We start from the raw sequence: 16520 nt of genomic DNA, 5'->3' as shown, positions 1-16520 counted from the left end.
TATTAAGCTTCAAGTGAACATTTACCATTCCAATCAGTCTGTCACATGTAGCTTTACATACATCTTACTCCCTTCTCCCACTTGCTCTCCCCCTATTGAGTCAGCCCTTACAGTCTCTCGTTTCGTGCCAATTTTGCCATCTTCCCTCTCTATCTTCCCATCCCCCCTCCAGTCAAGAGTTGCCAACACACTCTCCAGTGTCCACCTGAGTTAATTAGCTCACTCTTCATCAGCATCTCTCTCCCCTCCACTGACCAGTCCTTTTCATGCCTGATGATTTGTCTTCGGGGATGGTTCCTGTCCTGTGCCATCAGAAGTTCTGGGGAGCATTGTCTCAAAGAGACATTTTTTAGCAGAGTCAAGACTGGAGTCCCAGCTAGTGCTCCTCTCACTCCACCAGCCTGCCAGCCAGGAAGGAGCCTTCGAGCTGCTGCTGGCCAATTGCTGATGACCATGGTCATGTCCCCAAAGGGCAAACAAATGCTGCAAGTGACTTTCCTGAGCCTCAGGGCAGAGTCCTATTAAATTTTACTCTGTTGGTTTCATTAGCTCATGAAGATCCTTCTGGATCTTAATTTGGTCATCCATTAGCTAAGAGCCCCAATGCCTGTGCCACACTGCAAACTCGAACAGCAAGGTTACCTCTCTAGTCACGTCATTGACAAATGTTTTGAACAACACACAACAAACGGATGAACCTCCCTGTAGGATGCTTTTTCTTTAAGAGCCCTAAGCAACTACTCTGTGCAAAGCCCTGTACCTACCACTAGAGGGAAACAAAGTTAAAGTCACATACAACATTTGGAAAGCAGAGGGGGGTTTCCACATGGATTCAGTTACATCATCCCATTTGATGCTTATTACAACCCAGTGATAGGCATTGCTTTTACCCCCTTTAAACAGATAATTGAGACTCAAAGAAGGGACTTGCCCATTGTGGCTCCAATGCTAATTTGGAGCCAAGATTCTGATCCCAGAGCCCATACTCCTGTGTACTATGCCACTTGCCCTCAACTCCCTGACTTAGTTTTCCTATTTGTGAGGAAGGTGACACATGCAAATGCTAATTACAGCAGGAAGAAAATGAAATTAGTGCTTATATGGGGGGAATATCTTGTCTTTTAAGTTCCATGCATTCTTCTAGCTGGTAATCTTTATGTTTTGCAGCAAGGGATGTCCCAAGTCTCCAAATGTGGGGCATTTCAAGCTGTCAGGCTGTTGTACTGGGAAAGCCTTTTACCTGTAGTTCATCCAACTCCAACTGGTCCTTAGAGGCTCTTCTCAGAGGTCATCCCAAGGAAGCTTTTCTGGACTTCCTCCCCTCTCACCCAAAAGCAGGATGGAATGGCATCCTCTGTGCTCATCCACACTGCCTTGCACTACAGGCTGGTCCATGCCTGCCTGCCTCCCTCCTGCCCTCCCGGGCTGTAGACTCCTTAAGGAGAGCAGCCTGCTTCACCAACCTGTGCATCCTGAGGCTGCTGCAGTTCCAGCACACAGCAGAGGCTCAGAGAACATTTATGGCATAAACATATACTTTCAAAAACTTTTTTCTTTGAGCCTCATAAATCCTTGACAGGCCACCAGCAATCTCTCACCATCATGTCTTTTCGGGTATTTTACCTATACGTCACTTTACCTTGTATCTAATTAGAAAATGTACTTTTGTACACTCATCACCGGTAGAATTTATCTTCATATTAGACATCTCTCTTGGGACAATTTAGCAGTATGTTTTATCAGATAAAATTTAGGCATACTCTTTCACCTAGCAATTTCTTATCTAAAAATTGATCTTCTAGAAATGCATGCATAGAAGAATGTAATGAGTATATTTTGTCTTTTAAGTTCCAGGTATTCTTCTAGCATATATATCCTTTGGTATCTGCAGGGGATTGGTTCCAGGACCCGCTGCGGGTACCAGAATCTGAGGATGCTCAAGTCCCTTACATGGTGTAGTATTTGCATATAACCTATGCATATCCTCTTGTGTACTTTAAATCATCTCTAGATTACTTATAATACCTAATACAATGTAAATGCAATGTAAATAGCTCTTATACTGTATCGTTTAGGGAATAATGATAAGAAAAAAGTTTTTTTTCCCCCTGAATATTTTTGATCTGAGGTTGGTTGACTCCATGGATGTGGAACCCGCAGATAGATGGCCAACTGTATATATTTACTGAGGGTGGAGGAACAAAGAATTTATGCTTAAAACAGCTTGCATGACAACTCATTACTTCATTAGCATGACCCTCGTACTAATATTTCCACTGAAGTCAGTTTCACTTTTTAGGCACTTAAAACTTTCTTTAGCCCTGGTTCTATCAGTCCTTTGCAGAGGGGAACCTGACTAGTGAGGCTTGGGATAGGATTTTTCATTTGGTTCTTGAATTTTACTCTAAATGGAGTCTATTATTTACAGTAAGCAGTTTAGACAATCTTCTGGGCAGATGTGAAAATACACTTAAGAGTGAACACTTGCCAAGAGTCAGGCACTGTTCTAAGAGCTTTACATCTGTTTCCTCATTTCATTTCCACTGCAGCACTATGTAGTAAAAAAAAATGTAGTAGACACTGCTATTATCCCCACTTTACAGGTGAAGAAGTGGAAGCCTAGAAAGGCTCAAGGTTATGCAGCGCCCAGAGTAAGGTGAGTAGTTCAGTCAGCACTTGCTCTAAGACCTGCCTATCTTGCTCCCTTAACTCCCTACCATGTAGTTGGTCAAGAGGGTAATAGGTCAAGATAGTTTCAGGCTTAATGGAAGGTAGAAGGGCCTTCTTAAATTTTGTTACTACACAGCTCTACACAAGTACTGTGTTCTGGCACCACACAGCTAACTATTAACTGATACTTCACTTCCCATCTGACTATGTACCCTTTTCATCTTGTACACCCAGCATCTACCACACAGCTTTACAGGGAATATGTGCTCAGTGAAGCTTTGCTAACTGATGAGTGAATCTCTACTCCTGCTTCAAGGGCCTCGATGGAAAATTCCATCTGGATTTTTTATCCAATATTGTAGCCACTAGCAACATGTGGCTACTGAACACTTGAAATGTAGCTAGACCAAACTGAGATGTGCTGTAAGTGTAAACTCCAGATTGGTTTTCAGAGGCTTAGTATGGGGAAAAAAGAATATAAAATGCCTTGTTAATAATTTTTTATATTGATTACAAGTTAAAATGGTAATATTTTGAATGTAATGGGTTAAATAAAAAAATTTTTTAATTTCCCTTTTTATTTTTTTAATGTGGCTACTAGAAGACTTAAAATTACATACGTGGCTCAAATTATATTCCTATTGGTTAGTGTTGCTATGGATCAGTATATAATCAACTAGCTATCATGAAACTCTAACAATAAGTTTCTGAGACTCCAACAGTGTTTTAGAGTGGCATAAAGCAAGCAGCAGGAGTGACTTTGAGCAAATCCTTAACCTAGCTGGACCTCAGTTTCTATGTCTGTAAGAGGTGACTGGTAGAAATATTTTGCCCCCTGTGGTTCTCACGGAGATTAAATCCAAAAACATGGGCAGAGGATCTGGAAAATGTAATGTATGGTATGTATCTGTTGTCTAATGGGCTCCCGTAGGAGAAAATACCCCCACAGCTCATCCACTCCTTTGCCCTTAACCACATTACTTAATCCAACAGGCCCCTGACCTAGAGGACAATGTAAGTCAGGGTAAAAGTAGGAGTTGCTGCTCAACAGGATTCCTGGGGAAGAGGTGAAAGGACATGGTCAAACAGGAGAGAAAGTGACTTTCTTAATACATTGGTCAGAACGATCTGTCCACCCGTGAAACACTCCCTTCATGACTTACATTGTACTGCATAGGATGCTAGAACCACTGCTGAGTTAAGAGGGCAGATTAACCTGTTAGGAGAAAAACATATTAGGAGAGTCACAAGAAACAGCAATAGCCTGAAACACTCATAGATTATGGATAACATGTCTTTATTTTCTTGGATTAACCATTAAAAAAAAAAAATGACTCATAACAAAGTCAATTTTATGACACAAATCAATTTCAAATAGTAAAGATGATCTGGAGGGGAGATGAGAGGGCAAAGGGGGGGGGGTCAGAAGCTGGCCGTATGGACATGAAAATAGAGAGTGGAGGGAAGGAGCGGGCTGTCTCATTAGGGGGAGAGCAACTAGGAGAATACAGCAATGTGTATATAAATTTTTATATGAGAGACTGGCTTGATTTGTAAACTTTCACGTAAAGCACAATAAAAATTAAAAAAGAGTAAAGATGAATGTAACACTAAAGGCTTTTAAAAATAAAAAGAAAACTTTTTCATGTTTAAAGTATTATATTTTATTACAAATACCCATGGAGCTAAAGGTCTAATGTTGACCAGAGTTTTGGTCAAGAAAGGTCAAGCACATGTAACTATGAAGAAAAGTGAGATAGGTGTATATTAAGGTCGGCGAGCAACCTTCATCTCTCTCCAGTAAAGACATGAGGCTTTTTTGTAGGGCTGAGTAAATTCCTGGGTTCTGCTGACGCTGAGTTCAATGGTCTACTTCTCTCAGTTTTCTTGCCACCCACTAGAAATCAAAGGACTCAAGGTTGGACTTGTTCTCTTTCTTTCCTCTTAAAATCACTGTCCTTTCAGACCCCATTTCTGCCAGTGATTCTACCTTATCATATTTGGAATCCTTCTAATTGCTCACTTTTCTCCACTCGGCCATCCATTACCTGGTCTGCCCAGGGGCTCTGCCAATAGACCTGGAGCAATAGATCATTGCTCCGTGGAGCAATGTGGTGGGAAAAGTCTGACCAGGAGCAGCAGGGATGAGGGCTTGCAGGGTGGGGAGGAGTCTGAGAAAGCAGGTATTATTAACAGTTAACACTGGAGGCACTAAGATTTTTAAAAGCATTCTTTCCAGCAACCCAGTGGGAAGTGGAGAACACATGCTGTTTCCATGGCAGCCCGTGAAGTTCCTAAGATGTGAGTCACCCCACCTCTATGACTAATGTGTTAGGCTGGCCAGGGGTTCTCTTTCCTGTCCACTGTTCTGTGTGCTGGTCCTGAAGGTGCATTTGAAGGAAACTTTGCCTAATATAGGTACCCGCCTTTCCTTACGTAACTCCGTGTTCCAGCTCGAACTTCTAAATGATCTCTTCAAGTCTACGGACACATCCCCGGGATACTCACTACCTGTAGTTCATGTGGAGACCCACAGTGTCCATGTGGAAAGCAGGCAAGAAACTTGAAGCATATTAGCCATTCTTTCTCCTACCAAGATGGACTCCAGTTAAATCTAAGCTAGTGTCCTTCCTAGAGGAAAGCAGGTGAATGGGACTTGGGAACAACTCAGGAAAGAGGCTAAGGAGGTCCAGTCTAGCTGGAAGAAACAATTCTATGAGTAAGTTAGAAAGCAAGCACTTCCAAAGGAATGGTGGTGAGAATATTGTTAGAAGGTGGCCATACTGAAAAAGACTGAAAGCCTGTATTCTATTCTCAACATGGCCACAAACAGGCTACGTGTTCCTAGACAGACCCCTTTCTTTTCTGTCAAGTGAGGGCCTTGAACTAGATTACTTCTGGGGGCCTGTTTAGATATGAATGAGATGATGTGTTGGAATGTGCTGACAATTCCAACAGTCAGTGGATGAGTCCAGACACCCAGGAGAGATGCTAACTATGCTTAACCCTGTCAAGAGATCCACAGCCACAAATGGCCAGACACCGCCCTGACACACACCTGAGAAGCGTTTGGTAGTGGGAGACCCTCTCCTCGAGGTGGTGAGGGCCAGCTGCAGACCTAACAGGGAATGCCAGGGATCTAAGCCAGGACATGGCCTCCAACAGATTTCTATTGATTCACACAGAAAGAACAGGGGATATTTCATCTGGAGAAGAGAAAAATGGAGATGACCAATTGCCAGAACTTGGAGAGCTGGAGTGAAAGCTCTTAGAGGATAGCGGCCATGTTTTATTTGACTAGCATTGTACCTGTCTCCTAACAGATGCTTCTCAAATATTTGTAGAAAAAATGTTTCTATTGCTGCAGAGAACAGCCTGGACCCAAGAGGTAGGGAGGTAATTTCAACCTGGAGTTACCCAAAAATGTAATAATGCTGCCTCTGAAAGGGTGAGCTCCCCATCACTGGAGGTGGTCAAGCAGAGGCCCAAAGGCCTGTCCGTTACGCTAGAGAAGGGATTCATTCCTACTTAGAGAGGATGACCTAAGTAACAAAAATTCTGTATTTCTATGACCACTGAACAGTCAGCAGGTTCTGATGATCTTTTCAAGACATCTCCTGTTTTAACCATTCCCCCACCCCCATCCTCACCGCCATGCCCCAAGCTCTGACCCTGAGGGTCCACAACATCTCCTCAAGGGCCACCCACCTCCAGTCTTCCTTCTGGACACTGATGCTATCTTTGTAGTTGCTGCTCTGGCCACATTCCTACTGCTTAAAAACTTTCAACAGCTCTCTGCCTGCACGATGCAGGCTCTATGTTTAAATGAGAGCCCTCTATTCCCCTGCAAGTCTAAATGACCACTAACCCTCAACATGTGGTTTCCAATTAGGACTGTAGCAGGGCTCTGAAAACGTGTCTTCTCACTGCCCAGGGAATCCTACCTCCTCCCCTCCTCTCTACTAACCCCAATTCTGACTCATGACAACTCTACAAAGACTTGTCCAAATGTTCCAGCCCACACTGGTATTGCCTTCTTCTCAAATCTTGTGACAACTGTGGTCTCTGCTGCCCATACTGGTTTTAATTGTTTCCTAATTTTTTTAATTACTTCATGGGCTTCTAGCTCATATCCTAGCTGGACTGCAAACTCCCTCATGCCATAGTAGATAGGAGGCCTCCAAATAGCCTTACTAGAACTAAACTGACAGGAGCAAAGCCGGGTCAGGACAATATGTTGTGCTTGTTTTCCACCAGCTTTCCTGCTGAATTTTCTTCCCTTGGAAAAAACAAAGGGTTTGGAGGAGGTAGCTCAGGGATAGATCCCTGGTTTGGAACTTCTTATCCCTTACTGGGCTATTCTCAGATACTTTTCAGCCACTGAGATGGTCCTGATACACAAGTGCTGAATCATAGCCAGATGCTCATGTCTTTGAGCAAAAAGCTTCCAGAGAGAAAATGAATCACCCAAGCACTAAGGCACTCAGAAGTGGACCTAAATTAGGCCTGATCTGCCTTCCTGAATGAAGCCCATTTTATACTCTGGGTCCCTCCCTCCCTTTCAGATTTCTCAGGTCTCTTCCAGAAAGATAACTGCACCTTTTGTAATAAAACTGAAATACCTTGAAATGAACTTTATCAAACCTTAGCCTCTCTCAATGAAGTCAGAGTTAAAAACAGATGTCCAAGTCTAATGTACAGGATGCTGCTTTCAACATCCATTCTTTGCAGATTTAATATTGTTACCAGGATGCATGCTCATTTGATTAAAACTGGAAATTTTGCTAGTCTGGCAACCCACAGGAAAGAAAAATTCAAAATTCTCATTACCTTCCTTCACAGATATCCATCTTCAGTTGCAAGAAATACAAATGCCTGCAGAACAATTGTTTTTGTTAATTCATATCCAAACTGAAATAAACACAATTTGATAAGGGTAAGACCTGTACATCTGAAAAACCAAACACAGAAATGCATGTTTGTCTAACACATCGGGGTCTCTTTGGCACAATGCAGAGCCGCCCCTTCTGTAACAATCACTTGTGTTGCTGCCTTAACTCTTGAGTGGGTGGTAGGGACAATTTCCAGCCAGCCTCAGCCCAGCACGTGCTCTCATGGGACAGGTGAACTCTGGGAGAGGATGGAAGCAACATGCCACCAATGGGCTGCTGCTGCCAGGGACCCGTCTGCCCTTGGTCTGGGCCATTCTAATTAACTCAGGGAGCCACAAGCACCGGGGCCCATGTGCCTTCTGCATGAGCAGCCCCCACACACTGATGAGGCACTGTTGGGAACAACGTGCCGGCATTTGCACACCCACTGCCCCTCTGTGTGAAGCTGCCAAGAGAAGGAGGGTCTGCGAAGACATCTCCTTGGCTGGGGTGCAAACACCCAGTTCGGTTTTTTCCTTTGTCCCAGGAACTGTGGGTGCTCAATAAAAAGCATAAACATCGGTAAACTAAAATGCTGCCAGGACCTCCAAGCTGAGGTGCCTCTGTGAGGTGCCAGCAGATGAAACTTCAAAACCAGGACTTGTCTTGTGGGCAGCAAGTAGGCGCAGGCCCCTCAGCCTGTAGGTCTGCTCCTCTGTCAGCAGATGGGCCGAAAAGGCCATGAGCAGTGCGGTGCTGGTCATGAGTCCCCTGGAGAGATTTATATTTAGGCATGTGGCACACATGTGATACTTGGCCATTAGCCCCCACTCTTCTTGAAACCCAGGTTCAAATGGGACACACATTCCAGTGTCTGGCCAAGATGACAAAAGGGAAACCTCCTGAAACATAATATATACTTAGCAGAAGTGCTCAGGGGCAAGAAAGAGATAATTTTGGCAATTTAAACCAGTTAGTCTTATCATTCCTTTAAAATGTACACATTTCAAGGTCAAGGTGCTGGCTTTTTGTAACAAATGCTTCATATAGTATTTCCACCTCCTATCTGTACACTTCTTAGGCAGTGTGCATGGTACTTCCTAACATATCACCTTATTTTAGCCTCATAAAACCCCTGTGAGGTAGATGGCACCATGCCCATTTTATAGATGAGGAAACTAAAGCTTGGAGGGGTTACGTGAGATCGGCTGTGTCTTATTTTAACCTAGACACCTGTGCTATGAAAAAATCTGACCGCTACAAATTACTTATACATTTAATGACTAAAAAGCTTAGGATCAATTTCATAACTCTGATATTATAACTTCGGTTATAATTATCATTGATTACCCACAATGTGTTAACACCCAGAATTGAGAGACAGCGTATCATACTGTCAATGAATACATCAGTGAATTGCTGATTCACACCTATTTGGTAATGGAATCTATCTTTTCCACCTAGGAGAACATAATTAGTTTGTTTTTATGTTTATCTAACTTGACATTCAACCGGAGTTAAGCATTCTTTCCTCCTACAGTGCTACTAAGAAAAAGTAGAGAAGGGAGAGAGTTATAATCCAATGGTAAGCCTGGGCTTCATCGACAAGTCTGGATAATCAGTGTATCTTCCTAGAGATATACATGAGAACATGACCCTAGGGACCACCATTCACCGAATGCTACCTACCTTGCCATATATTCAGCACAGTTTATGAGTCAACCTCATAAGGTCATACCCAAAGAAATTGGAATGGTAGAACATGACCCAAACTTAGGAGACTTCCTAGGACTCTCTGAGAAGTCTAGTTTGAGACTGCCAGGTAAATGAAATTCTGACTGTTTAAAATGGTCTAAATTTATCTGAAACAGCAGTTGTGGAGGCTCACAATGAAGTAAGAAGACATTTATTTAACAACCAGAATAAAGGAAAGTTATTTAGAAGACATACTTGGCATGCCTTATTTCAAAATGTAAAGATCACTCCAGGAGTATACTCCCTTCATGACCACAGTTTCAGAAAAAAGCAATGTCTCCCTGCATAGATCCTTAAAAAGTAAACAAAAACAGCAACAGCAAAATACCACTTTTGTATGCCTTGTCTGACTCTTGAGAGCTAAATCTCATCAAAAAGGGAATTTACTTTTGGGCAGACTAAAAAGCTAGGGCTTAATAAGATACTCTTCACCAGGAATACAGGTAAAATCCTTCATTTAAATTAAAGAGAGATGTGTGAATTAATGGTGGAAGCTTGGCCTAGCATAAGAAAAAAATCTGGCTGTCTTGGTGGTCCATGAACTCTGTAGGGGTCATTGAGATGGGAAATGTCATGACTCCTGTGCATTAAGAGAAGGCTGGAACCCAAATCCCAAGGGGTAACAGCTATATTCCACACTGAAGTTACCACCTATATTAATATTGAGGTTTGCAAAGACTCAAAAAAGAAACTAGTCTACAGAATCAATAGACTACATGAACAACATCATCACCTACCTTGAGAACAGAAGAACTAGATGGTACCCAGCTACCACTACTGACTGTTCCGACGAGGGACTCTATGTATAGACAATCCCAGACAGAATGGGAGAAAAAATGTAGAACAAAACTCAAATTTCTAAAAACAGACCAGACTTACTGCACCAATAGAGAGTAGATGAACCCCTGAGACTGTTGCCCTGAGATATTCTTTAAACTTGGAATTCAGACTACTCCCAAAGGTCACCTTTCAGCCAAATGACAGACTGGCCCATAAAATAATATCACCCGTGAGTACTGTGCTCCTCAAAATAACCGCTAAAGCCAAATGGTAAACATTTACTCTAGACCAAAGATGAGAAGGCAAGGTGGGGGAGGGGTAGGCAGGGAAGCTAGAATAATGGAAACAGCTCAACCAAAATGGAAATAACGAGAATACCGATATATTGTGAAGAATGTAACCAATGTCACTGAACAAAATTGTTAAATGAGAACCTGTGTAAACTTTCACCAAAAGCACAATATTTTTAAAAATATATTGGTGTTTGGGCGTGTCATTTCTGAATTAGTACATTTTAGGAGGCACATGGACAAACTGAATTTTATTTAGGATTTAGGTAAGAACTCTGCTAGAGAATTCTTCCTCCTTTTAAGGCAAAATCTGCCTCTCTGAATCGTTCACCCACTGGTCATAATCCTACTACCGAGTACGTCTACCTCCTCTTTCCCCATGACTGTCCTTTGGACATCTGAGGGCAGTGTTTGTTTCTTCCTGAGTCTTCTCCACCCTGAACACCTACATTTCCTCAACTGTCCCCCAAATGACAAAGAAGCTCGGCAGGAAGAAGATTTACGTCAGCTCCAGAACGAAGTGAGCTTCCTTCCCATGAGATATGGAAGTGGATGGCCAATGACCAAGAGGGGTCCTGCAGGGGGGACTCCTGAGTTAGGCTAGCCCTAGCAATCTCTCTACTGAAGTTCTTTCACTGCAGAGCTCTAACATGCCTTTTGTGGCCCAGTGAGTGCCCAAACCTGTGCCTCTAACAAATATGGAGGAGGCAGGGTGATGTGTGACAATTGCTGGCTTAGGCAGTGCAATTCACACTTGGGGTTGAAACCCATTCACCAAAACCAAATCTGTTGCTGTCAAGTCAATTCCGACTCAGCAACCCTGCAGGACAGAGCAGAACTGCCCCATAGACTTTCCAAGGAGCACCTGGTGGATTCAAACTGCCAACCTTTTGATTAGCAGCCATAGCACTCAACCACTATGCCACCAGGGTTTTCTGGAACCCATGAGATGGCAGCAAAATCAATTCCATGAGCTATAACAGGCATTAAATATATATATATGTGTGTGTATATATATATAAAACTTCAGAGTGTTTTGTACTTACTGTTTTAGGAAACTTTTGTTTCAGTAACTTTACATGTATCTGTGTACTACTATAAAGCAAAATTTTTTACTGTTGGGTTATAATTTAAAAAAAAACACTGGTTAAGACTACACATACACACATGCGTGTGTGTGTGTGTGTGTGTGTACAGTCCCCCCTTGGTATCCAAGGAGGATTGGTTTTAGGACCCCCCTCTCAGATACCAAAATCTGAGGATGTGCAAGTCTCTTACGTAAAACGGTGTAGTATTTGCATATATATCCCCTTGTATAAATCATCTCTAGATTACTTATAATATCTAATGTAAATGCTGTGTAAATAGTTGTTATACTATATTGTTTAAGGAATAATGATAAGATTCAATTTTAACAAAGTTCAAACAGAGGGCTGGAGAGAGACTGAGGATTTGTGAAATGGTGGGAGGCTATAGCAGGGTATGACTACACATCATTTCATGTGTGCAGATTCATTGTGCTCAGCGTGTGGCAAATTCAAGTTTTGCTTTTCGGAACTTTTTTTTTCCCCAAATACTTTCAATCTGCGGTTGGTTGAATCCAGGGATGCAGAACCCACGATAAGGAGGGCCGACTGTATATACACACGTACATTATATCTATTTGTGTATGTATGTATAGGAAACCAGACTGTATATACACACATACATTATATCTGTGTGCGTATGTATGTATAGGAAAGGAGGTGTAGTAGTTAAGTACTACAGCTGCTAACCAACAGGTCGGCAATTCCAATCTGCCAGGTGCTCCTTGGAAACTCTATGGGGCAGTTCTACTCTGTCTTAAGGGTTGCTCTGAGTCCGAATCAACTTGACGGCAGTGGGTTTGGTTGGTTTTTGGTATGTATGTATATGTATCTATGCACACATATGTTTGTATGTGTTGTGTGTGTGTATATATAGTCGTGTGCTGCATAACATCTGTTCAGGCAACATCTGACCACATATTCGTCTATGGTCTCGTAAGTTCAGAGATCTTGATCAGAGAAGAGGGCATAGGAGATGTAACTGGACGAAGCCAGGAGGGAGCTGCCACCTTTGTGCCTTGGGCCACCTTATGCTTGGAGAACGTATCCTGGACTTACCCCTTATCTTCAGACCTCATCCTTAGCAGACTGGGCCTGCAGGGCTGTCTGGGCCTCCAAAGGGGCTGATGCCTTCCTGAGTGCCCCAGGTCCTTGCCTAAAAGCCCAGTCCCTGGGCTCCACCAACTCAGACCAGGTTACAGGCAACGACCAGGGCCTGAACAACAGTGAGCAGAACTCCAGGCCCTCCCTGTCCCTTGGTAAGGAACACTCCTGCTATCTCAAAGTTGCCATAAGAAAATAATATAGTGTTTATACAATGTACAAATCACATAATGTCCCACTTCACAGAACGTATCGTGAATGTTAAGCAGTACATGATGTGTCACATGTACACATCATATATGTGTATACACAAACACACACACGAGCCCTGGTGTCGCAGTGGTTAAGTGCTTGGTCACTAACTGCAGGTTCAGCAGTTGGAACACACCTGGCACTCCAAAGGAGAAAGATGTGGCATTCTGCTTCCGTAAAGATTTATAGCCTTGGAAACCCTATGGGGCAGGTTCCACTCTGTCCTATAGGGTTGCTATGAGTCAGAATCAACTCAGTGGCAACAGGTTTGGGTTTGGTACACACATACTACACACACACACACACACACACACACAAAATCCACCATGCCATCATTTAAGCATCCCTTGAGCAGAACTTGGTATTTAGTAATGCCCTGGGAAAACCTCGGCAGGGCCATATTGAACACATTCATATGGATTATGCCACCAACTTTGTGACCAGTGGCATGTAAACTGACCTACCGTATTGAACATTCCCATACTACTCCTCAGACCACCAACATTAAAGAAAAAAAAAAGTTGTGGGAAAAACAAAAAGCACAATGTGTACCTCCACATAGTTACTCACTGAGTCATGCAAGACATTTCTTGTGGTGGCTTAAAACTTAACTTGATGGTAACCCAAAAAAAAAAAAAAAAAAAAAGAGTCAAATCTCCAGTATCTGCTATTTTAGAGGAAAGAGGTACACAAAGAGGCCAAAACAGAGTTATAGACTAATGTTTGGCTTTTAAATATGTGAGTACCATTAAAAAAAAAAAAAAAGCCAGCACTCTGAGTTAATATTGCCTCACCCCAGTAAGCATATACTGTAATAGGATTCAGTAATCCTGAACACTGTTGCTTTTCTGTGATACATAGTTTCAAATCAAGATAAATAAATGACTCAATAACAACAGGGTTTAAAGCTGCCAGGGGGGAGAGAAAATAGAGACTCAGTTGAGTTCGCATAGTCTGCGTTTTAAAGCAACAACTTCCCTCTGTCCTCCCCCTGCATTCCAGATACCCTGTTCCCCACCCAGAAAACCCACATGCCAGTACAAAACAGGGCCAGGATAGACTCCAGGCCCTTGGGGGTAAACAGCTCTTATCACAGCCCTCTGCCTCTTATCTGGCTCACCTGGTTCCTGACACCTGCTCAATCACCAGGGAGAGGAGCTGGGCAGCCTGCTTTCCTTTCTAGCTCCTACAAAGTGGAGATCTCATAGAACATTCTAAGTAGAGACTTCTTGTTATCCTAAACAGCCTCAGTTCTAGCCTTTACAGATACTGTGCCATTGGATCTGTGGATGACTGTTTTACAAATTCATCTTCCAACCCCTGCTTATGTTAGTAGAAAATGACTTTGTATTCTTGAGCACAGTGTCTGCCAATGTGTAGGGGGGTCCGGTAGGTGGAACGAGGTAACGGAGGCGGGAGAAGGTAGATGTGGGTGTGCTGGGAATTGTACCAAATCAGGTGAGAAGTAGGTCCAAGACTGAAAACGAAGTAGCCAATTCAAATTTCATTATGGTGTACCTACAATTTTTACTTGGATCCTAACCGGTGCAGTTACACCCAAACATATTTGGCCACAGTTATAAAATGAAGAGTACATTTTTAGTGGTTATTAATTTTTATATACTAAATAGAAAACTTAAAAAAAAATGTTATTACCTGGTTTGTTCTTGCTGCAGTGTGTTGGGATCAGGTATAAAAAATCTTACTCGAAAATGCAGGGTACAGGGGAAACCTCCTACAACATTTTTCAAAAACAAATTAAATTTTCCCTTTAAAAAAATAAAAGTATGTAAGTTGCCACTCTTCCATAAGTAATGCATTTTTCACTAGACCACAGCTTTTTTCCAGCATAAAAGGACTAATTTCAAATAAGGCGTGCAAGTGAATTGATTGTTTCCAGCATCTCCAAGTCTACAAAAAGTAAAATATTTATGCAACATCAACTATTACATGTTTAACACAACACAGGTTGTGTTCAAACAATGCACACCATTGTCTGTATTAGGAATGGAAAAAAATTCTTAAATCGCATACCGTACAAAATACATACAAAAATAACTAAGAATAGCTTATATTTATGTAGTGATTTACAGTTTTCAAACATTTTCATGTACGTTCTTGAATTTAAACACTACTCTACGAGTAGGCTAGGCTGCTTTCGACAGTACTGTTTTACACATGAGTGACCAGGCTTAAAGACATAAGTGACTTGCCTTAGGCCACATGGCTAATGACAAAACCAGAATTTCAGGACACCAAGGCCTCATTTCAACATCGTTTTTATACTGGGGAATATTTCATGCTTTTAATGCAAAGCAAATCCCAAAAACGATTAATATACTAGGGAGTGTTACACAATCATCATACTCAAATATGGCTTTATGCGGCAACACCAAGAGCCAGTGCACTTGTGTAGATAAAATCAGTCCATTTCTTTTCCTAGATACGGCAACAGGAGAAAATCAGATTGCGCTGCTGAGATCCTGGGCTCGTCTTCACATCAGTTTTCTTGCTCTCTTAAACTCAGTCCTTTACCACCCTGCTCTCCTCACTGCACCGCCCCCCCCCCGCCCAGTCACTTACCTCCCCATCTCCTCCTCTACCTTAGTTCATCTCTTTAGTATTTCTCATCTTTATCTCTGACTGTGCGCAAAGAATCTCTCGTGTTGCGTGTGAGTGCTGGCAGGGGCACTTTAACTGTGAGCAGGATGACCACCGCACATCAGTGAACAGCTAAGTTACCCCCCCCACCCCCCACCCTGGGATGCCCTTTCATCATCCACCTTGCCCCTTCTGTGACTTGTCATCTTTGTGTCTCAGGCATGGCCTCTTCTGTGAAGCCTTTCGTATCCTCCTCTTTGTGTCCAGAGCATCCTATCATATGGGGAGTTTTCTCAGAGAGCTTTCCCTGTCCTGGTCTGTGGCCCTACAGTTGGCTGTGAGCTCCTGGATCCCCAGGCCCCAGCCCTGTACCTTGACAGAAAAGTCTGGGCAGGAGTGAGTGAAAATGCCTGTCATGCCTTGTGTGCATTCATTCCTCTGTGAATCACATGGGGGCAGGTATTTATCTCCACAATGGCTCTGTGACTCCCTGTGGGTGTTTCTGAGTGCTGAAGGACACACCTACTCATGGGAGGTAAGAACTCTGGGGACCTTGCTGCAGGTGAGGGCAGCAGTGGGAGAGAAAGAGAAGTCACTCCTAGGATCATAAGCAGTGGCTACCTGTCTCTACTCCTTCCCACCTGGAGGCTGGGGCAGGTGAAGGAATGTGGCATTACATGAATGTAAACTTGTGCGCACAAATCCATCTGCCACTCACCCCTCAATCATTCACTGGCCACATCCTGTGTGTTGGGCACTGTGAGGGATCAGAGAATAACATGGCAAGGGCCCTAACCACAAGGAACTTAAGGGAGATAAAGGGAATCATGTGGGATGAGGGAGAGTGTTCAGAGCCATGAAGCAGATAGTGACAAATGTAAGCAGGTATAGACGAGTCATGGCTTCTAGCAGGAGAGGAGATGGGATATGAGCAGGCTTGAGGAACAGTAAGATTTGGATATAGGGAAAACCCCCCAAAAAAACCAAACCCATTGCCTTCCAGTCAGTTCTGACTCAGCGACCCTACAGGATAGAGTAGAACTGCCCTGCAGGGGTTCCAAGGCCGTAATCTTTATGGGAACAGACTGACACATCTTTATCCTGTGGAGTGG

General features: G+C 42.9%; 1 protein-coding gene across 1 annotated transcript in view; it reads right to left on the bottom strand.

The window, feature by feature from the left end:
• The window catches only part of PTPN3 (protein tyrosine phosphatase non-receptor type 3), a 100873-nt gene that overhangs the window by 75056 nt on the left and 9297 nt on the right, over positions 1-16520 (bottom strand). The window contains exons 4-6 of the mRNA XM_023545064.2: positions 14464-14542; positions 7501-7545; positions 3834-3886 (exon numbers count right to left, since the gene is read on the bottom strand). Coding sequence (XP_023400832.1) covers positions 3834-3886; positions 7501-7545; positions 14464-14542 — 177 coding nt within the window. The remainder of the gene's footprint in view (positions 1-3833; positions 3887-7500; positions 7546-14463; positions 14543-16520) is intronic.

Source organism: Loxodonta africana, chromosome 9, assembly GCF_030014295.1.
Source record: "Loxodonta africana isolate mLoxAfr1 chromosome 9, mLoxAfr1.hap2, whole genome shotgun sequence".
Taxonomy (NCBI): Eukaryota; Metazoa; Chordata; class Mammalia; order Proboscidea; family Elephantidae; genus Loxodonta; species Loxodonta africana.
This window is presented reverse-complemented; position numbering and strand designations above follow the sequence as displayed.